This window comes from Neovison vison, chromosome 5 (assembly GCF_020171115.1).
Source record: "Neovison vison isolate M4711 chromosome 5, ASM_NN_V1, whole genome shotgun sequence".
In the NCBI taxonomy this organism is placed as follows: domain Eukaryota; kingdom Metazoa; phylum Chordata; class Mammalia; order Carnivora; family Mustelidae; genus Neogale; species Neogale vison.
The window spans coordinates 104,838,895-104,861,412 of NC_058095.1; the positions used below are offsets into that span (position 1 = coordinate 104,838,895).

At 39.4% G+C, this 22,518-nt stretch overlaps 1 protein-coding gene across 3 annotated transcripts in view; it reads right to left on the reverse strand.

Annotated features, from left to right (window-relative positions):
- WDFY2 (WD repeat and FYVE domain containing 2) overlaps positions 1-22,518 on the reverse strand; it is a 182,265-nt gene that overhangs the window by 92,314 nt on the left and 67,433 nt on the right. For all 3 annotated transcript variants that reach the window (XR_006384673.1, XM_044249661.1, XM_044249662.1), the window contains exon 2: positions 12,074-12,141. Coding sequence is in view for 2 of the 3 variants with exons in the window: in XM_044249661.1 (XP_044105596.1) it covers positions 12,074-12,141 (68 nt within the window). In the remaining variant the exon portion in view is untranslated. The remainder of the gene's footprint in view (positions 1-12,073; positions 12,142-22,518) is intronic.

Sequence of the window (22,518 nt, forward strand, 5' to 3'; positions counted from 1 at the left end):
CGTACATGACAAAGTGCTCATCATCATAATCAGAATCAGCCTCAGCCAGCTTTACTCCTACTTTCCAGTTATGATTAGATGTCTTACTCAAGGTCACACAGGAATAAAGAAGTTGGAGAAGGTTCAAAGACTTCATTCAAACACGCAGTCCTATTTTGAAATACCCTACTTAGATTACCTCTAAACTATAAAAGAATTTCAAGTTCTACTAAGAGAGCCACTGCATAACAGATCACTTAGTAACTTTTTAAATTCTCTATAAAAGGACCCTGAATAACAAAAAAGATCTTTCAAACCACATGAAGTATTTGCTTTTTTCTAATTTTCAATCGTGATATATTCAGAAAATGGAAACACAAAGAATAAATCCCCCCTCCCCCACACTTCTCCCAGAACAGAAGAATATCTTCACCCTGATCAGCCACAAAATTAAACTGGATTCCCAAAAGGACACTGCTGCAAAAAGTAGTCAAATGATATTTAATGTGCTGCCCTAAGGAAGTCATTCTTTCTCGCCTATAGCCCATCAATTATGTCGGCACAATTTCTAGGCAGGTTTTAAGATGCAAGGTCTCATAAGCCTGTAACATGTATTCAGAATTAAAATCTAATGATTTCGTGGAAAATTACCATGTTAGCTGAAAAGAACAAAAGAAAAAATACATTGTGATTACAACTACATAAAGTACATAGATACCTAAAAACATACGGGGAGAAATGGAACTGTTTTTGTGTTCAGGAGACAAGATTATTACTGTATTAGTCTTATTCTTTTGCTATTCCTGTTAAAAGTTTTAAATATCTTATGGTGTATTAAGATATAAGCATGAGCCTATGAAGCAAAACCCCAAAGGGCTACAAACTGGTCAAGAATAACTTTATCATTTAGCTGCCTGCCTGACCATATAAAAAAGTCTCTTCTGTGTGATTTCCTCCAAAGTTCATATCTGCTTATGTAATAGTTAGAAAACAAACTGCTCTCTGAATGTGACTTAAATGACTTTTTTACAACACTGCGTAGGCTACCCTGACATCTACATTGCTATTTCTTTCTTTCTGGATTTCTTCGCCCTTTTACTAGATTTCCTATTATCCTTTCAACAAAAATGCAGAATGCTTACTGCGTTCTGGGCATGTGATATAATGATAGATAAGGAATTACAACTGTCATCAAGGAATTTATAGATTGTGGCCCCAACCGTGTACAGGAACTAGAAGACTCATCCCAATGTCACCATTATAGTCCAAATCACTTTACGTTTACAGGAAGAAAACATCACCAGAATTCAAAAGGAAGAGACCTTTCCCAGAAAATCCCATAAACAAATGAAATTTACTTTAGAAATCCTGTTGTTCTAGAACACATATAATTGAACCCAAGACGGTTCTAGACAGGGCACTGCCAGAGCTAAAGAGCATTAGCTTCCAGCTGCCCCCCAAAACAAAGCCACCCCTCCAATGGAGCATTATTGGTAAAACACCAAGCAAACCCGTGTGTGTGCGTGTGTGCGTGTGTGCGCGCGCACACTTGTGTATGTTGTATGTGTGTGTGTATAGCAAAAGACTTTTGGTAGGTGAGCCTTCTCATGCTCCTCAAACCACTTCCCAACTGTGACACTCTCACAGGAATAGGCCCTGGGCTGGTTACCCATAGGCCCTGGCAGGGCCAAGGAGGCAGGGAGTGGACTGAAGAGAATATTGATGCCCGTATCTGTTGTTACAGTAAATGCCTTTAGGGAAATGAGGGAATAGAGAGATTGACAAGAGAGATCCTTCCAACTTCAACTCACCAGAAATTAACAAAAAAAGTCTGTGAAAGACTAGTTTCATGGCCCATACAAAATGGGCTCCTATCCATGGAAGAAAATATCAAAGGGGAAAAACTGTCTGGGAAGGATAATAAGTCACAGTAAATTAATGGTAATTCTGGCCAAATGGTAAAAGGGGTCCCTCAGCAGGAAGGGTAGGGAAAAAAAACAAATATGATTTAAGCCACAATATTTGTAGTTACATTGCAAAAACGTGATGTTTCACAAGTTAAGAATTCAGCTTTAAATGATATAATACTAATAGTTCCTAGGTCAATAAAGAATTGCTCCATCTGATGGCTAAAAGTTGAGATGAGAGATGAAATGGCTGAGAGCTTTCTACTCTCCCACCTTGCAGGGCTTTTTCCAAAGACTCAGTGAAATGGCTGACCAGACCCATAAAATGACAATACAGCTCCTCCACTGGCTTTCTCATTCAAAGCTGCATCCTTGAACTTGAGATGAAATAAATACAGCATGATACAAAACCTGAAGATATATTTATTTCCCCCACCTTTAACTGTTTTCCCCACAAGAAAGGATAACCACACCTGGTAAGCTTTGTGGGGCAACCCCCATTTGCCAAGGCCTCCCACATATACCATATGTATGGAGTTTGCCTGGGACTGTTCCTACACAAACCCAGTAACTGAAATTCAAGGCCTTGCCACTATAGTCTTGCTGATGTTATACCATTAGGTTCCCATTTTTTCTCCAACGTGTCTATTAAAACCTAAGAAAAACAATGCCATGGTTTATTCCTCAATAAAATAGTACAAAAACTCATTTCTTTTTTTTTTTTAAGATTTTATTTATTTATTTGACAGAGATCACAAGTAGGCAGAGAGGCAGAGAGAGAAAAGAGGAAGCAGGCTCCATGCTGAACAGAGAGCCCAACGTGGGGCTCGATCCCAGGACCCTGAGATCATGACCTGAGCCGAAGGCAGAGGCTTTAACCCACTGAGCCACCCGGGTACTCATTTCTATGCTATCTGATTAAGACTGGCCCTTTCTCTTTTCTGTTTCAGACTGAGGATAGCCAAAAGAAGTTATTTGGCAAAATTTCTGGAAGATACTAAAAGGCACAAATAAGATGGAAAAGAAATTTGTGGAGGTCTATGAGTAATGAAAAATAATAGTCTCTTATGTAAGTATCAGGACTTTAGACCTTGATGGCCTGTGAAAATCTTATTTTAAAAATTAAATGCTTTCATAACATTGAGAATTTTTTTAAATGAAATCTTTATAGTTTTAGGCAGGTATTCAGCATAAGGTTTAGGGAAAACTAAAATAAAGAGAAGCCCCAGTCTGGGTATTTATATTAATGACCATTTAATTTGAAGGGAGAAAAGCCTAGGAGATATAAGCCCCAAAGAACTGGAACTCAAGAGACTGACATCAACCTCAACAGAGTTAGTGATTAAATGGATTACAGAGAAATTGGCTACTTGTATTTCTAATACTTCTACCCATCAAGTGGTCTTAAAAAAAAAAAAAAAGATTATATATATATATATATATATATATATATGGCTCTTGCTTTAAAAAAAAATGTTGAGAAGGCATTCTCAAAATACACTTATGGGAGGGGGGAGTTACCTAATTTCTGTTATTTATACCTATAATTCTTTTCATTTTATGACTGATTTATTTTCTGTCCTTTGCTTATTGGTTGGACTTTACTCAAACACAAGTTTCACTAAAGCTGTGGATTGAAATCCACACTGACTGCTTTACAATGGTAAAGGCATTACTAATCCTCATGGGATGTTCTAGTGGTCTCTTTAAAATTAAGCCAACAACGGTACTTCCGTGAACAAAACTTCGGGTATTAAAGGAATCCTGATCAAGTTGAATATGAGGATCCTACAATAAGAAGACTTCAAGGAGGGGTGCCTGGGTGGCTCTGTCGGCATTGGCCTTTGGCGCAGGTCATGATCTGGGACTGAGCCCCACATCAGGTTCCCTGCTCAGCAAGAAATCTGTTTCTCCCTCTCCCTCTGCCCCTCCCCTCCACTCATATTCTCTCCCTTTCAAATAAACAAATAAAATCTTTAAAAAACTTCAAGGAGCACCCTACTACCACACAATAAATATTTAATTCATGGGCACTATGCCATTCAGTCCTGTTTATCACAAGACAATATTTATTAGGTTTACAATATTTAACCCATGTTTTACTAAGAACACTTATATTTAAGACTTCAGTTGCCCAGCATTAAAAATCATTTTCCATTTCAAGCAAATATTTTATGCACTCTACTAAAACTAACCACTTCCTTTTAATTTAGTCTGAGTAATATCAGCAAAATTATAGTGAATTAGCAGTGGTCATTTTTTCTCCCAGACAGGTTTTAAGTTACAGCTACAAGTTTAAGATCTAAGTTCAAAAAATTTTTTTAAAACTCTGTCATATGAAAATCAAACAAGAATATGCTAAATAAATGCTGTAATTATTCAGATTAGTTAATAATCCATTATTTTTACCTTGGATAATTCATGTTTTCATTTAATTAAAAATCAGAAGTTCCTTGGGCATATTTTCTTCTTAGTAAATACAGAATTAAAAGATCATATTACATAACTATTTTTGAAAATGTTGATAGCAAAAACAGTGAACTGCTTTTACATATGGTTCCCTAACAAAACCTATACCAAAATAAACCAACAAAAGAACAATATACTTCACAACTAGGAACCAAGGAGTTATTTGAAATAAGATATAAAATAATAAGATGAGCATTTCCCAATTATATACATATCCCCTAGTCTGCCAAGAAAAGTCTCAATTGAGTTAAAGATGTCGTCTATTAAGTCACTAAAACAATCACCACCTTATAAAAACAGAAATGCCAAATTCATTATTTTAAATAGTTTTTACTACTAATCTATCCACATGAATTTCCCCCAAAACTTCAATAAATCCAGTAGAAGAGATAGGAAAACACACAAACCAGTTCCACCAGATTGTCTTAAATTACACAAAGTTCTCCTTTGACCCTGGAAAATTCAACACTTGCAATTTACATACAAAATGACCCATTTCCAACCCAGGTATACAGTATGTGAACATATTACTCATTTCAATTTTCTGAATCCTCAATTTTCACATTATCTGTTGCTGTAGAACTAAAGGAAAAGGAAATCAATCTAGCCACAACCTCACATATTGGTCAATCTTTCCCTAATCCCCCTTGGGTACAGATTAGCTATAGTCTATATTGTTAAAGCATCAAGAACCTGAAAATACTTTATAAATTACTTATTTAATATAACTCACAACCAAAATATTTTTGCAAATTTGAGATCAAAGGAAATGGGACAGTTTATTCATCAGGCTCCAGAGCAGGGAAAATGTAAAGGATTTGCCTGAAATGACTCAGCAAATTGGCAGCAAAAATGAAAATCCAATTCTAGTTTCCCACCCAGGCACAGGTTCCAACATAAAAGCTATTTTGAAAACTCCCATCTTAAAAAATACATATTTTGGGGTGAATTTCATGTAAACAGTAAGCCTATGTCCAAACTTCATCTCTCTGTCTTAACTAAGATAATTTAATGCATTCCCTACCTCATTTCACAAGGAATTTGAAATGACTTAAAAAGCAGACACAATGAGGGGCGCCTGGGTGGCTCAGTTGGTTGGGCATCTGCCTTTGGTTCAGGTCATGATCCCAGGGTACTGGGATCGAGCCCCACATCGGGATCCTTGCTTGGCAAGGAAAATGCTTCCCCCTCTCCCTCTGCCTACCACTCTGCCTGCTTGTGCTCTCTGTTAAATAAATAAAATCTTTAAAAAAAAAAAAAAGCATCACAATGAAACCAAACAATAGAAATAAGCAAAATGTCGCGACTAAAGACAATATGTGTAAGAACAGGAAAAAAAAAAAAAAAAAAAGAACAGAAAGAAAATGAGAATAAAGATCTGTTGGCAAACACAATAGGTTCCATGTTTTACAATGATCCATAAGGACTGTGAACCAGGTCCCTAGAGCTGTCCCCCCAAACTTTTTCAACTCACATACAGAAAACTAGATCTGAACAGCCACTGGAGTCAACAGAAGATGATCTGCAGGGCCCTGATGACCGGATTTCCTGCCCAGCTCCGAAGATCAGCTCTCAGGGTCTGCAATCCGCTTTGATCATCCCAGCACCTGATGCGGCACATGGGCCGGTAAGTTCTGCCTTAGAGAAAGCAAGGGGCTTCTGGCCCCCTCAGTGCTTCCTCAGAGGCACGCTGAGCACTATTGTCGACAATTACCTCAAAAACAGCCATAAAGCATCTCATATATACAACACCTCGGTCTGAGCAGACGACGCAGTGAAGACAGACATTCCCACAGAGGGCTAACCCAAAGTGGGAAGACCGTGCCGACGAGCCATCACACAGCATGGCCACCATACGGCCCTCCATAAGCAGTCTTTCTTTCAAACAGGCTTTTTGATAAAACCAGGAAGCAGTGGTTCAAAATTTCACTTTTCAGTGAGGACTCGAGTTCCTATACATTAAAAGTTAGCCAAGCAAATCGTCAAGCTGCCGGCCTTGTGTGAAAAACTGAAGGGGTCCCAAGTACAAAGCTCCAGATGGGGCAAATGCCAACTCAACCACACCAAGGCAGAGGGCTGGAAAAACACAGGTCATTTTATTGCTTGTTAGGTGTGCCTCTGATCTGCACCTATCTTTGAAAAACCATCTTCTGTTCTGCTTTAGGGACAAATTCATAAACACTGAGGAGCCAAAGTAAATACCACCTGCTTGCCCTGCCAACCACAGAACCCACAGAGATTTTCCAACTGTCCGGCACACCCTCAGTCCTAGGGCTCTGGGCCTCTTAACCTCTCAGTCACCACATCCTTGGCAGCCAAGCTGCTTCACCTATTCCCATGCCCATGGGGGAAAGCTGGCAGTAAAGGCCCAGACATGATACCCAATACTTTAATACAATAAGCAAGATCTCGAACACCTGCCTCCCTGGCTCCTGCTGGAGATTTCTCTCTTCCATCTCTTTGTTTGGCCCCATGAATGGCAAACCGAGTTTAAAAAGCAAATCTAAAATAATTCAACCATGAAAAAGGAAATGCCTATGCTTTTCATATTTTGTTTTGTTTTGTTTCTTCCCTCTGCAGAGACGTGGTGGTTGAAATGGTACCTATTAGAAGCCTGGAACAAATAATAGTTTATGGCTACAACTGAAACCTCAACTCTATACCCTCAGAAAGGCCCCTCTCTGGTTTCCAAGCTCCAAGAGGTCCCAGTTGGGTACATCGTTAACTTGACCTTCTCACAGGCAATAATAAGCAGCTAGCACACTACGTACATCAAGAAGATATGATTTTTCGAAAGAATATTAGGTAAGGAAATGCTCTCATTTCTCAGTCACCCGTAAAAATTGGCACATAGGAAATTACAAAACAAGTCATCAGTCACCCCAAATTCTCTATAGGCAGCAGGGTTTTAAATGGGGCTTTCTTCAGGGAACCTTTGTGACCGTGTTCCTATGACGCTTGTTTCCCATTATATCACTCAACACACAGCGTGAGTGGTGTTTATTTTAAGTTTGCCTTCCTCACCAAGACTATACACACCATGAAGACAGGAACCATATGCCCTACTTAACCACTATAGCCTTGGGACACTGCACAGTGTCGAGTATGGAAGAAACTTTTAAAATATGTTGTATGAACTGTCCAAAGAAATTAAACAGGATCAGTATCTCTTTCTGCTTTTCTTCTTTACTTGCCCTCACCCTTCCCAATCTATTTTCAGCTCAACAGCACAGTGGCATCAATTGGGACATGGCTCTGTCTTTTCTCTTTAAAGTTCATAGAGATCCCGGAGAAACTGAACAGGCAGAAATTGGGAGGTATACAATCATGGCTAGGCCATGTCAGAAACTTGCAGTTGGGAGGCAGAGAAACCCACTGGAGGGGATGTTACCACTCTTGGACATATCTCTTGAATTCAAAGGCAGAAGCAGAGCCAGCTTCTGGAGATCAGGAGGAGGAGGAGGAGGACAAAAACCTTCAGGCATCACCAGTTTTGCTTTCTTTCCCTCTGGAGCCAAGTGGTCCTTTCTCTCTGATTCATACTTCCTTTTAAGGGGATCGGTTTTCCCTTGTTCTTTATGCACTCAAATACCTCACAGCTATAAGGTTTACATGTTCCCAGCTCACGGGACTAGATGAGGCTGACATGAGAATTTCCTACTCCAAATTCTAAATTCTGGGAAAATCAGGTTGGCTCGGGAGCAAACAGCCTTCACCAGGCAAGTCTGGTCTCTCCTGATTCCCTCTTAAAGGGGAAGCGGGAGCTTCTCAGAAAACACAGGGTAGGAGGACACACCCCCAAAGCAGATGTGTTTTTGATCATGGTGTGTCTGCTTCTTATTCTTTTGTCTACCACACCCTAAATTCATCCAGCCTTCTCACACCTATCCTTTCAGACTCACTCTCAACATCATACTCAGCCTTCACCGTTCATCCCTTTTCATCTAATGCCTTGTGCTTCCTCCCTCTCCGGGAAACTCCAAATTCTTCTCAATGCTACAAAAGACTACTATCCTACGCAGAACACGACAAATGCTACCTTAAAAGGTATTTTAATAAACAGATAAATAAATAAGCCATATATTACATGTACAAGGTATTTTCTTTTTTTTTTTTTTTAAGATTTTATTTATTTGACAGAGAGAAATCACAAGTAGGAAGAGAGGCAGGCAGAGAGAGAGAGGGGAGAAAGCAGGTTCCCTGCGGAGCAGAGAGCCCGACGTGGGGCTCGATCCCAGAACCCCGGGATCATGACCTGAGCCGAAGGCAGAGGCTTTAACCCACTGAGCCACCCAAGCGCCCCATGTACAAGGTATTTTCTTTATGGTCTCTTCTGGATTTGGAATACTGCTTATTTTATACCACCATAAACTCACCATATGGTCCTCTCTGCCTTGTGATGTCCATGACATAGCCTCTAGATAAACTCTATCTTTCTACTTATTTTGTAACTAATACCACATAATCATTACTTAAGGATAAGACTAAGTAATCTCTTAACAAAACAGGTTTCTTTCTTTTTTTTTTTTAAGATTTTATTTATTTATTTGACAGAGAGAAAAAGAGGGAATACAAGCAGGCAGAACAGTCTGCAGAGGGAGAAGGAGAAGCAGGCTCCCTGCCGAGCAGGGAGCCCAATGTGCGGCTGGATCCCAGGACCCTGGAATCATGACCTGAGCCAAAGGCAGATGCTTAACCGACGGAGCCACCCCAGCGCCCCATAACACCTTTCAACAGAAAGAAATGCAAAACAAGTCTTTGGAAATTCAAAGCTATTTCAAGTTTTCTAACCGTCCAAAAATATAGCATAATTCCTTATGCAACAAGATACTACCTCTCTCAAGTTAAACAAAATTGACTCTTGCTCAAAGATTAGCTACTGTGTTTTCTAAGTACATTCAACTCCTAGGAACATAGAAGCCAATTTCTGATCAATTGTGAAGAATATAGCCTTTTGTTTTTTTTACCTCTCTGTGGTAGTGGTAGCCATCCAACAATAAAAGATTATGGGAAACACCTTGACCATATACACCTTATTCATTTGCAAGCCATGGCAACTAGCTCAGTGGCCTGCATACAGCAGGTATGCAATAAATGTTTGATCCACTAGAATGTGTAGTTATAATGTATACTTATATCCATTATTTACAAATTAATAGCTTATATGCATGAGGCTTTCTATATGTTCATATAAACACGTGTAAATAGATCAGCATGTTGACTATAATGCTAGAAGACAGTCTTCTCAAACATTACATTCAGATCACCTAAGGATCTTATTAAAAATGCAGATTTTGATTCAGTAGGTCTAGCATGAAACCCAATATCTGCATTGCCAGTAAGTTCTCAGGTGACCCTAATGCAGCTGGTCAAAACACATTTTAATAGCAAAGCGATGCCTTTTTCACTCCCTTCAGTAGAAGGCCATCGGCAAAATATGCAAATAATTCAAGGGTCCTCCTCACGACTGTGTTTAAGCCCTAGGAAAATGTCCGCTAATGATCTCAGGCACTCTTCTTTAATATCAGACTCAAGTCTGCAGTAAGTATTTATGTACTGAGCACTTCTCCCTGGGGGAGGAGCTACAGCAGCCTGTAGTTATTCACACAGCTTCATAAATGATAAAAACCCAACTAGAGACTTCTCTGTATTCTCAGTGACATTCAAATAAAGAGAACGTCAGAAAATGACAGCAAAATGTGTCTGGATGTGCACATGGGGAAGGGGGCAGAGAAGCAATGGCTCAGGATGCTGTGTCCCCATGAGAGTCCTATTCATGTTCATCTCAAGAAGATTCCTTGCTCACCATCCCCGAGTTCTTATCATTCTGCCAAGGTCTGACTCAACTCTTTCTTCATGGTCATGGGAGTGACAGCTCTCCAGAGCTGACTACAGACCTTCCACACGTCCTCTAGTCGGATACCATGTCAAGTTTGATGAAAAAATGAGACCACAGATAAGACTGGTTACATCACTCAAAAATCAGGAAAAGCAGTCCAGCAGAGAATCCCTTTCCCTTTCCTTTTACCTGAGCTCTCATCACTGCCACAGCCTAAAGAGAAAGTTCACCCAGGCCTTTTGCTATAGAATGCCCGTCTGCTGGTGGCACAACAGGTCAAGAGCCAATATAAGAATCACAAGAAGTTTCTTCTTCCCTAATGCAGGATTGACCACTTGGGTGAGCTTCTTGGTTATCATTTACTTACTATAAAATTCTAAAGGCATGCAAAACCTCAAAGATAATTTGAAAATCATAGAAAGTGATCATATCCTTAATAATTCATCTGTTCATCAACAAGCAAAATTGCTGTTTCTGTTATCACAGAATTCTCTTGCCAGGGGCATAAACTTAATCATATCTACAATTTAGCCTGCATTTATTTTGGCTGCACCCTGTTGCATGTATTTCCCAAACCAGGATACTCCTATCAAGGGGAAGAGGTACACAGTGAAGCAAGCTAGAGAGTAAGCGGGCCCAGACAACAAACCCGAAGAGGGACTTTGCTAGGGTTTCAATTTCAATTAAGATGTGAAGGAAGGGGAGTGAGGGAAATGTTTACTAATATAACTAATAATGAATGTACATAATTATCTTATACTCAAACATGGAACAGGAAACCCAAACCATTAATTTTTAATAATAAAACATCAGACTAAAAAGAAATTTCCTATTTTGGGAAGCCAGCTCTTCTCTCCCTATAGGAGAACCTCTGCCAGCACACCAGTCTAAGAATCAGTAGTATGTGTTTTTTAAAAATATATTTAATTCCATTTTTTTTTAAAGATTTTATTTATTTATTTGAGAGAGAGAGAGACAGTGAGAGAGAGCATGAGCGAGGAGAAGGTCAGAGAGCGAAGCAGACTCCCCATGGAGCTGGGAGCCCGATGTGGGACTCGATCCCGGGACTCCAGGATCACGCCCTGAGCCGAAGGCAGTCGTCCAACCAACTGAGCCACCCAGGCGTCCCTAAAAGTATATTTAAAAGATTAGCTATTTATCAGTACAAGGACATATTTCTCACATAAGAGCTTGAGGAAATGAGACTGACCTCCAATTAGAATGTTTCAATCTTTTTTTTATTATTATTTTTTTATTTGACAGACAGATCACAAGGAGGCAGAGAGGCAGGCAGAGAGAGAGAGGAGGAAGCAGACTCCCCACTGAGCAGAGAGCCCGATGCAGGGCTCGATCCCAAGACCCTGGGATCATGACCTGAGCCGAACACAGAGGCTTTAACCCACTGAGCCACCCAGGTACCCCTAGAATGTTTCAATCTTAAGCAAATCCTTGTGAAAACTAAATCGTCAATGCTGACTGTCTTGTATTTGAATGAATAACATAACAATAACAGAAGAACAAACTTACTTCACAAATGTTATCACTGGGTAAAATTTTAAATGCTGAAGGAAGTACTTCATGAAAAAGTTAAACAAAAAGTTGGAAAAGGAGACAGCTGTAATCAGAGAGCCTGTGTGCTGCAGCCCTTCTTCCATTAATCTTATTCAGAAACTATGAATATATATAGTCAATGTCAAAATAATTTTCTTATTTTACATACTGAGAGCTAAAATGATTGAATATGGTACTTTCCATTATAATGATAATCCCAATCCTCAGATAGCCCTACTCAAGAAGAAAATACAGAGAAGACACTCTGGAAGGGAAGGGGAGGTGAGGCCCATGTCTGATTTTTAAAGACAGAGATCCAGATACTTACCAGGCATCACTTGATATATGCTTGGCCAATACTGTCCACTGTCTCTCTTTAGCCATACACGAACAGTCCTGCAAAAGAAAAACAATACGTGTGTTAAATCAGTGTTTTTAGTCATGAGAAAATGGTGACAGAAACCAAACCTCTTAACTTTAACTATGTTATGTCTTGATTAAATATATTACATATATTTATATAGATAGATAGATCTTAATTATAAATACTTATAAATAAATATGTAATAGATAAATAATACAAACACCACATAAATATATAAATATTTATAAATATAAATATTTATAAATAATATAAATATGTAATAGATAAATAATACAAACACCACATAAATATATAAATATTTATAAATATAAATATTTATGTGGTGTTTGTATTATTTATCTATTACATATATATTATATGTAATATATTACATAAATATAAATATTTATAGATATAACAAAATATATATTTATAAGTAACTAAATATATTTACTTATCTATAACTATATACATGCATATCACTTATGCCTCTCCATAGATCCTATGTTCCTTAAATTTAAGGCTTGTGCACGCTCAGAATTACATGACTCTTGAAGTATTATCCTCACATGTCTGTATACACACATGCAATAGTGAAAGTGTTTGAAAATTACTATTTTTATTGTTGTTCTGCCTGTCCAAGTTTGTTACTTTTGCCTTAGTCTGCTGGAAGCTTTCATCTGTCTGGGGAGTTATTAGGTTTTACTAGTAAAGGAAGTGTGAAGAGATGAAATGAAGCATCTGACATACACAGAAGGGTTACACAGTAAATCCATAGTCTCACAGGCACGTCTTGACAGAAGGTTTTTCCAGACATGGTCAGGTAACAAACTTTGAGACTCAGATTCCTGTGCTAGAAGCTGGCCAGTGGGGCTGGATGGAACATGGAAATCCGGCAGCAAAGGCTGTGAATGAAGTTCCGGGACAGCGGTCAGATACAGACATGGCAGAGACCCAGAGGAGCTCAGAAAGAAGGTGCCAGAGAGAAAATAAAGCAGTCAGAGAGTACTACTAGGTTCTCACTAACCAGAAAGGCCCACCATGAGTTAGTTACACTAGCCATGACAGCATCTGCACAGGCCAACAAGGCAAACACATCTAGAAGGTAACAGAACACTCTTCTAGAGACCAGAAGCAGTAGGAGAAATCAAACCAAGAGAAATAAGCAGTTCTCTACTGGTGGGAGATCACACATACCACACCATTCACTCCACACACTTAAATCATCCCAGGCTAAAAAGCAAACAAAGACTGAGCATATTTATCTCACACTATTTAAGTCAATGTACTAGACTAAGTTTTAAATTGTATTGGATTTTTCAAAAAAATTTAAAAAGTAATAAATTGTATTGGATTTTCCCCGTTATCAATGGGTCTCCTATACGGAGTACTAGGAGAAAAACTAGACCAAATACAGACACAATAAAGAAATACCATTTTCTCCCCATAGCCACAAGATACAATGTAGCGATATACAGTGACATGGCAAAAATTCCATCTTCTGGTTCAACTATCCTAGTTTATAGGATGGACAGATATAATTGCAAACAATTTGTAAAAAGTAATTCCATACATATACTATTTATATACATAGTGCTACACTTAATTTTTTTAGAATATGCTGGTATGACATTTTAATATGGACTTGTTATCTCAACAAAAATAAATACAGGTGACATCACAGAGAAAGGCACAGTGGGGAGCTCCAGGAACCAGTCCCTATACCAAATTAGCTACTAAGCCAGTGTCAGAATCACTATTTTAGAACTCTGAAGTCTAGTTAGGCACTTGCAGCATCTAAAAATCACAAACATGTGGGAATCAAACAACATAACCTTAACCGAAGATCAAAAAAAAACCACTATGAAAATCAGAATGTATTTTGAAATGGATGAAAACAAAGATACAATATAATAAAATCAGTGAGGGGAAGTGAAAGCAGTACTCAGAGGGTAACTGATAGTAAATGCCTGTATTAAAATAGAAGAAAGACCTCAAATCAACAAACTTACTTTACACTTTATGGTACTAAAAGCACAAAAGCACACAAACCCAAAGCCAGCAGATAAAAGTACATAATAAAGATTAGAACAGAAAAAAACCAAAGAGAGATTAAAAACCAAAGACAGTATCAGTGAAACTAAAATGTGGTTCTTTGAAAAGTTCACCAAAATTAAGCTTCAGCTAAACCAATTACAACAAAAAAAAAGAGAATGTAAATAATTGAAATCAGAAATGAAAGTGGGAGCATTACTACTTAAAAGAAATGAATTATATAATACTATGAACAACTGTACATCAACAAATTTGATAATCTAGATTAAATGGGAAAAACCCCCAGAAACACACAATCTACCAAAACTAACTCAAAAAGAAATAATCTCAACAGGCCTAGAACAATTCAAGAGATAGAACCAGTAATCATAAATAATAGTGCAGGACCAGATGGCTTCACTGAATTCACTAAATTCAATCAAACTCTTAAAGAATGAACAACCTTCCAAAAAATAAAGAAGGACTATTTACTTTCTAACATTTGATGAGGCCAGCATTATCTTATACCAAAGTCAAAGATACCACAAGAAAATAACAGTCCCGGGGTGCCTGGGTGGCTCAGTGGGTTAAAGCCTCTGCCTTCGGCTCAGGCCATGATCCCAGGGTCCTAGGATCGAGCCCCGCATTGGGCTATCTGCTCGGCAGGGAACCTGCTTCCCTTCCTCTCTCTCTGACTGCCTCTCTGCCTATGTTTGATCCCTGTCTGTCAAATGAATAAATAAAATCTTCAAAAAAAAAAAAAAGAATAGAAAAGAACAGTCCCATATCCCTTATCAATACAGATAAAAAAAATCCTCAACAAAATTCTAGCAAACCAAATCAAACAGCACACTGAAAGTATTACATGCTATGACCAAGTGCAATCTGTCAGAGGAATACAAGGGTGGTTCAACATAAAAATGTCAATCAGTGTAATGTAGCACATTAACAGGATGACAGGGGGGAAAAGAAAACACAGATGATTATTTCAGCAAACACAAAAGCACGTGACAAAATCCAACAATCTTTCATGATAAATAACACTCAGCAAACAAGGAATGAAAGGAAGTTTTCTCAACCTGATAAAAGATACTCTTTAAAAACTCACAGCTAACATCATACTCAATGGTAAAGACTGAAAGCTTTCTCCCTAAAATCAAGTACAAGACAAAGATGCCCACTTCCACCACTGCTTTTCAACATTACTAGAAGTCCTGGTCAGAGTAATGAGACAAACAGAAGAAATGTAAGGCATCCAAATTGGAAAGGAAGAAGTAAAACTATCTGTATTTGCAAAGGACATGATTCTACATACAAAAAATCCCCCAAATCCACAAAAGCACTACTAAAGCTCATAAACAAATTAAGCAAAATTGAGTGGCACAGAAATCAATACACAAAAATTAGTTGTGTTTCTATACATCAGCAACAAGAATCGTGAAAAGAAAATTAAGAGAAAAATTCCATTTATAATAGCATCCAAAAGAATAAAACCCCTAGAAATATATTTAACCAAGGAAGTGAAGGCCTTGCACTGTGACAACTACAAACACTGCTGAAAGAAATTAAAGAAGACACAATGGGATTGGGAAGGTATCCCATGTTCATCAACTAGAAGAGTGGATATTAATACAACACTCCCCAAAGCAATCTACAGACTGAATGCAATCCCCTCAGAACTCCAACAGCTTTTACTGCGGACATGGAAACATCAATCTTCAAATCTATGTGGAATGGTAAAAAGCCCCAAATAGCCACAACAATATTGGAAAGAAAAACAGAAGTTGGAGGCTTCCCAATTCCTTATTTCAGAACTTACTACAAAGTTTCAGTAATCAAAACAGCATAGTATTATTAGCAGAAGCATAGATGTGAATCAACAGAGAAGAGCTGAGAGTCCAGGTATAGGTACAAACAAACACCTACGAACCATAAATTTTTGACGAGGGTGTCAAGATACTTCAACAGGAAAAGAATAATCTCTTCAACAGATGGTACTAAAACAACTAGATAACCACATTCAGAGAAATGAAGTTGGACCCCAACTTCACATACAAAAACTAGGGATGGATTAATGACCTGAATATCAAAGCTGAAACTAAAAACTATTAAAGGAGAACACAGAGGCACATCTTCATGACCCTGACTTCAACAATGGACTCTTGAATTGGACACAACAGCCTGAGCACAAAAAATAAATAAATAAATTAGACCTCATAAAAATTCAAAACTTTTGTGTAACAGAGACATCATCAAGAATGGGAGGACAAGCTACAGAATGGGAGAAAATGTTTTGCAAATCATATAGATGACGGAGGATTTAGTGCCCATACTATGTAAGGAACTCTTGTAACTCAACAAAACAAAATGACAAGCAACCCAATTAAAGGGTGGACAAAAGGCTTTAGTGGACATTTTCCCAAAGATTAACAAGTAGCCAAAAAACACATGAAAAGATAATATGACATCACTGGTCAACAGGGAATGCAAATCAAAGCCACAGTAAGAAACCATTTTCCACTCACTAGGAAGGCCTATAATAATTTTTTTATGGAAGTTAAGTGTTCTAGAGGCTAAAGTGAATAGGAAGACTCATACATTCCTCAAAGAAATGTAAAATGATGCAGCCACTGTTCAAACTAGTTTGACAGTTCCTCAAAAAAACTGGAACTTTTTTGAGCACATACCTAGGTATGTGCTCAGAAGAACTGAAAACAGGTATGCAAACAGGTATGTGTTCATGTATGTTAACAGTAGAATTCTTGCCATTTGCCACAACATGGATGGATGAAGAGGATAATGCTAGGTGAAATAAGTCAGTCAGAGAGACAAATACCATATGATTTCACTCATGTGGAATTCAAGAAATAACAGACTTTTTTTTTTAAGATTTTATTTATTTATTTGACAGAGAGATCACAAATAGGCAGAGAGGCAGGCAGAGAGGGAGAAGCAGGCTTCCCGCTGAGCAGAGAGGCCGACGCAGGGCTCGATCCCAGAACCATGAGACCATGACCTGAGCCAAAAGCAGAGGCTTAACCCACTGAGCCACCCAGGCGCCCCAAGAAATAACAGACTTTTAAAGATAGAGCACAAACTGGTGGTCACCAGAGGGGAGGTAGGTGGGGGATGGGTGAAATAGGTAAAGGGTGATTAAGCATACACTCATCACAGTGAGCACAGAGTAATGTACAGAACTGCCGAATTACCACATTGCGCCCCTGAAATTAATATAACACTGTATGTTAACTACACTGGAATCTTAAAAAGTAATACATTTTTTTATAAAGAAAAAAAATGACAGCACAATTCACAATAGCCAATAGGTATAAACAACCCTAATGTTATCGGCAGATGAATGGACAAACAAGTTGTATATATATAAAATAATACAATATCATTCATGAAAAGGAATGGAGTACTGCCACATCCTAAACTTGCTTAAACCTCAGAAACATTACACTAAGTAAAAGCAGCCAGACAAAAAAAAGTCACATACTATTTGATTCTTTTAAATGAAATGTCCAGAACAGACAAATCCATAGGGAGAGAAAGATGAGAGGTTGTCAGGAATGAGGGTGGGGGGGCAAGGGGAGTAATCACTCAGTGGGTAATGGTATGTTCTTCTGGGGTGATGACAAAGTTTTGAAACTAAAGATAGCTGGTGGGTACACCACACTGCACGCACTAAATGCCACTGAATTGCACATTTTAAAGTGGTTCGCTGTAGGTCATGTGAATTTCACCCCAATAGACATTTAAGAAGAACAAGCAATACAGACTTTGCCTGGAGTTGAGGCAACCACCTTCGATCATGAGACAACAAGCTTGAGGACAGAAGGGGACAAGCTGAGGTCCACAGGGTTGAAGGCAGAAAGGGCCTGGCCTCAATAGTGCCCCTGAGCCAGCAACCCTTAGAGTAACTGCAGACTTGCTTGTGAGATGATTTCCTCTATTTCTTCTACCTGAAGCCACTGTCGAAGGATTTTGTTACTGGGATCGGAATACATGTTAACGGACAGAGATGAAGGAAAAGAATGTCCTTCTTTAGGTTTGGGGTCTGTCCAAGTACATGACAGTGCTGTCATTCAGAGATGGGGAACAATGGAAAAGGGCAGGACTCAGGGTGAGAATCATGAGCTCAATTTTGAACATTTAAATTAGAGGTGTCTTGGGACACCTGGGTGGCTCAGTTGGTTAAGCGGCTGCCTTCGGCTCAGGTCATGATCCCAGCGTCCTGGGATCGAGTCCCACATCCGGCTCCTTGCTTGGCGGGGAGCCTGCTTCTCCCTCTGCCTCTGCCTGCCTCTCTGGCTGCCTGTGCTCACTTGCTCTCTCTCCCCCTCTCTCTCTCCAACAAATAAATAAATAAAATAATTTTAAAAAAAAATTAGAGGTGTCTTTGAGTTAGCCAGGAGTTCCTAGTTCATGGAAAAGTAGAATTATAATCAGAACCTATGGCAGAAAGTTGTTGTGATGATTAAATGTAAGCTTCTTTTTGTTTTCGAAGATTTATTGATTATTCGAGAGAGAGAGAGATTGACTGTGTGCATGAGTGGGGGAGCAGGCAGAGGGGGAGAGAATCTCAAGCAGATTCCCCAGGGAGGATGGAGCCCGATGTCGGACTCAACTTCATGACCCTGAGGTCATGACCTGAGCTAAAATTGGGAGTTGGTTGCTCAACCCCGACTGAGCCACCTGGGCACCCTGAAATGGAAGGTACGTGAGGTACAGCAAGTACTCAGTAATTGTCAACAATTATTATTATTGTCCCTATTATCACTATTTTTAAAAAAAAAAAAAAACACATGAATCCACCATTGCTTGGGAGAGTTCAAGATCCAAAGCCTTTCTGGCTTTGCCAACATATGGAACATTTGAATCCTTGATGTAAGGGATTTTTTGCTCCGTTTACAAAGATGTCCCATACATTATTCACCCGTCCCTTTATCCATTTTTTTCACATGTACTGAGTATCTGCTATGTGCCAGGCACTGTGCAGGAGCTCCATGTGGACAGACATGGAAACATCATTACAACCGCGAACGATAAGGGCTATGAGGGATTTTGAATCCACATAAGGCAATGTAGGAAAGATATGTAATCCACGTGGAGAAGGGTGGCAGGCGGACCCTGGAGGGATGGTGTTACCTATTATCCCATTTACTTCCTTCACTGCACTGGCCACAGCCTCTTGTTTGCTTTACCCACTGACAAATGTGCTTATTATGTGAAAAACAAAAATACGAAAATAGCATGATAATAAAGAACATTCTTTTATTGCTCACTGCTATCTACCCAGACGCTGCCAGAAGGCATCGCACATGGCAAATACATGCTAAATACATGGTGGGTGAATGCAGATAGGCTAGTCCAAGCCGGCAGAGACTGCTGGTCGTCTACACTAGACTCATTCTCCTCTTCTTCGTTAGCAGCTGTTATCGTGACCCAAGAGGGAAGAGCAGAGCCCAAAGGCCAATAAACAGAAGACAACAGACCGCAAGCTAGACGGGATGCTTGGCAGAGGTGATTTGCTATGGATACTACTACAAGGGAACAAAAAGAAGTCTACTGGGCTTCGCAGGGGACTGTTTTGCCCACAGAATTCTGAACATGGCCTCCCAACAATCCCAACAATTATTGATCTTGTGTCACCAACGAGGGCGCTGAGGCGCAGAGAGCCCCCAGGTCATGCAAAACCACAGTGTGAACCCAGGCAGTATCTAGCCTCCAAGACTGCTCCTCTCAAGAGTTTCGCTATACAAAACTCTTCCCACGGTGGGGGGGGGGCAGGGCAGGAAGGCAGGAGAACAGAGCCAGTTGCGTTTTCAACGTACTGAGTTTAAAATAGCTATAGAGGTGGACCAGCTTCTTTTGTGGGGAGGAGAGCTGAAGGCTAGCAAGTAGCCGGGAGTGGCCAGGCTGTGACACTACTGTGATGTTAGTACAATCAATGCTCCTGGCCTTGCAGATGCATAAATTATAAGGTTACACAGATGTGTATGTATGTATGTATGTATGTACATAAAAACATTTAAATAACAGCAGTCCAAATTTCAGCAAAAAAAAAAATACATAACAATACAGCTAATAAAGGTCTGCTTTAAGATTTTTTTTTAAAAGATTTTATTCATTTGTTTCAGAGATACAGTGACAGAGAAAGAGAATGAGCACAGATAGCAGCAGAAGGAGAGGGACCAGCAAGCTCCCCACTGAGCAGGGAGCCTGAGGTGGGGCTCGATCCCAGGATGCTGGGATCAGGACCTGAGCCAAAGGCAGACACTTAACAAACTGAGCCACCCAGGAGCCCCTGTTTTAAGATTTTTTAAAATAGCTGTATAGGTCAAAAGGGTGGCAGGCTAATATTAGTTTTAACTTTAATAAAAGTGACAAGCATTTGTACAGAAACAACAGCCCCCCAAACACGCTGCATATACATTTATTCCTTACAATAGTTCTATGAAACAAATCATCCTTTATTTTATTATTTTTTAAAGATTTTATTTATTTATTTGATAGAGAAAGTGAGAGAGCACAAGCAGGGGTAACAGTGGGGAGACAGAGGGAGAACCAGACTCCCTGTCCAGCACAGAGCATAATACAGGGTTCCATCCCAGGACCCTGGGATCATGACCTGAGCCGAAGGCAGATGCCTAACTATCTGAGCCACGTAGACGCCCCACAAATCATCCTTTAGAGGTGAGAAGGCAGGATGCCTGGTTGGCTCGGTTGGTTAAGCCACTGCCTTCAGCTCAGGTCATGATCCCAGCATCCTGGGATCGAGTCCCACATTGGGCTCCTTGCTTGGCAGGGAGCCTGCTTCTCCCTCTGTCTGCTACTCTGTCTGCCTGTGCTCGCTCTCTCTCTCTCTCTCTGACAAATAAATAAATAAATAAAATCTTTAGAAAAAAAATAAAAAATAAATAGAGGTGAGAAGGCCCAGAGAATTTAAACAATTTGCCTGAACCACTAACCTGCAGTTATTTTAAATTCTGTCCTCTCTTCACTAAACATACTGCCTTCCTTATACCAACATGTATTAAGAGCAACTAATAAATTTTATAATTAAAAATAAAATTACATAAAAGTATTTGTTCCCTTATCTTTAGAGGTATATTAACAGTTTAAAAAAGAAAAAGAAAAAACAAAAGGCACTATATCCTAGAGGTCAAAAGTAAAATTTGGACAGCTTAGGAATTTCCTAGATGAATGTAAATTTCACTATACAAAGCTATAAGTATTAATTTTTTTGCAAATTATATTTTTAAAGCAACACAAAAAGTTTTTAATAGTAAGTGAAAAACTTTTTTCCTTGGAAAAAAATTCAAGAAAAAAACCAGCTGTGATTAAGAGTCATGGTTAAGCCAGCAGAGGTCAGTGTACTGGAGAAAAATCCGTGTCCTCCTGAAAAGCAGAGAAGTGCATTCACCCCACACACAAAGGCCTGGCTTCACGGGAACCTGACAGAGCCATGCACCTTGCACTGTCTACCTTACAAGGTCCTGTCTTCTTCTCCCCCTATCTACTCTTCTCCCCCAAGCTCTCACCAAAGGCAGAAACAGACACTAAGATAGTTGGGAGAAGCAATTCTCATCTCCAAAATAATCTGACAGGATATCCCCAGTGGGCCTCAGTCAGTTTAGCAGCTGGGCTGTTTTGAAAACAACATCATCTTATCTATACTGGACACAGCTGACCACATTTCAACAGGTAAACATTACTGTTAACTATTAGCCTTAACAAACCTTAAGTGACTCTTAATCTCACGAAACAAACTGTGGGTTGCTGGGGGGAGGGGGGTTGGGAGAAGGGGGGTAGGGTTATGGACATTGGGGAGGGTATGTGCTTTTGGGTAAATTGGAAGGGGAGGTGAACCATGAGACTATGGACTTTGAAACACAATCTGAGGGGTTTGAAGTGGCGGGGGGGGGGGAGGTTGGGGTACCAGGTGGTGGGTATTATAGAGGGCACAGCTTGCATGGAGCACTGGGTGTGGTGAAAAAATAATGAATACTGTTTTTCTGAAAATAAATAAATCGGGGGAAAAAAAGGAGAAAAAAAAAACTATTAGCCTTAAATATTATTCCTTAAACTTACAAGAGTTTTTCTTTTTCTTTTCATTTTCAAGGTGAAAACAGATGTTGGATGAATTGTAGTCTTTTTTTTTTTTTTTAAGATTTTATTTATTTGACAGAGATCACAAGTAGGCAGAGACGAAGGCAGAGAGAGAGAGAGAAGCAGGCTCCCTGCTGAGCAGAAAGCCAGATGCAGGGCTCGATCCCAGGACCCTGAGATCATGACCTGAGCCAAAGGCAAAGGCCTAACCCACTGAGCCACCCAGGCGTCCCTGAACTGTAGTCTTTATCAACACTCCA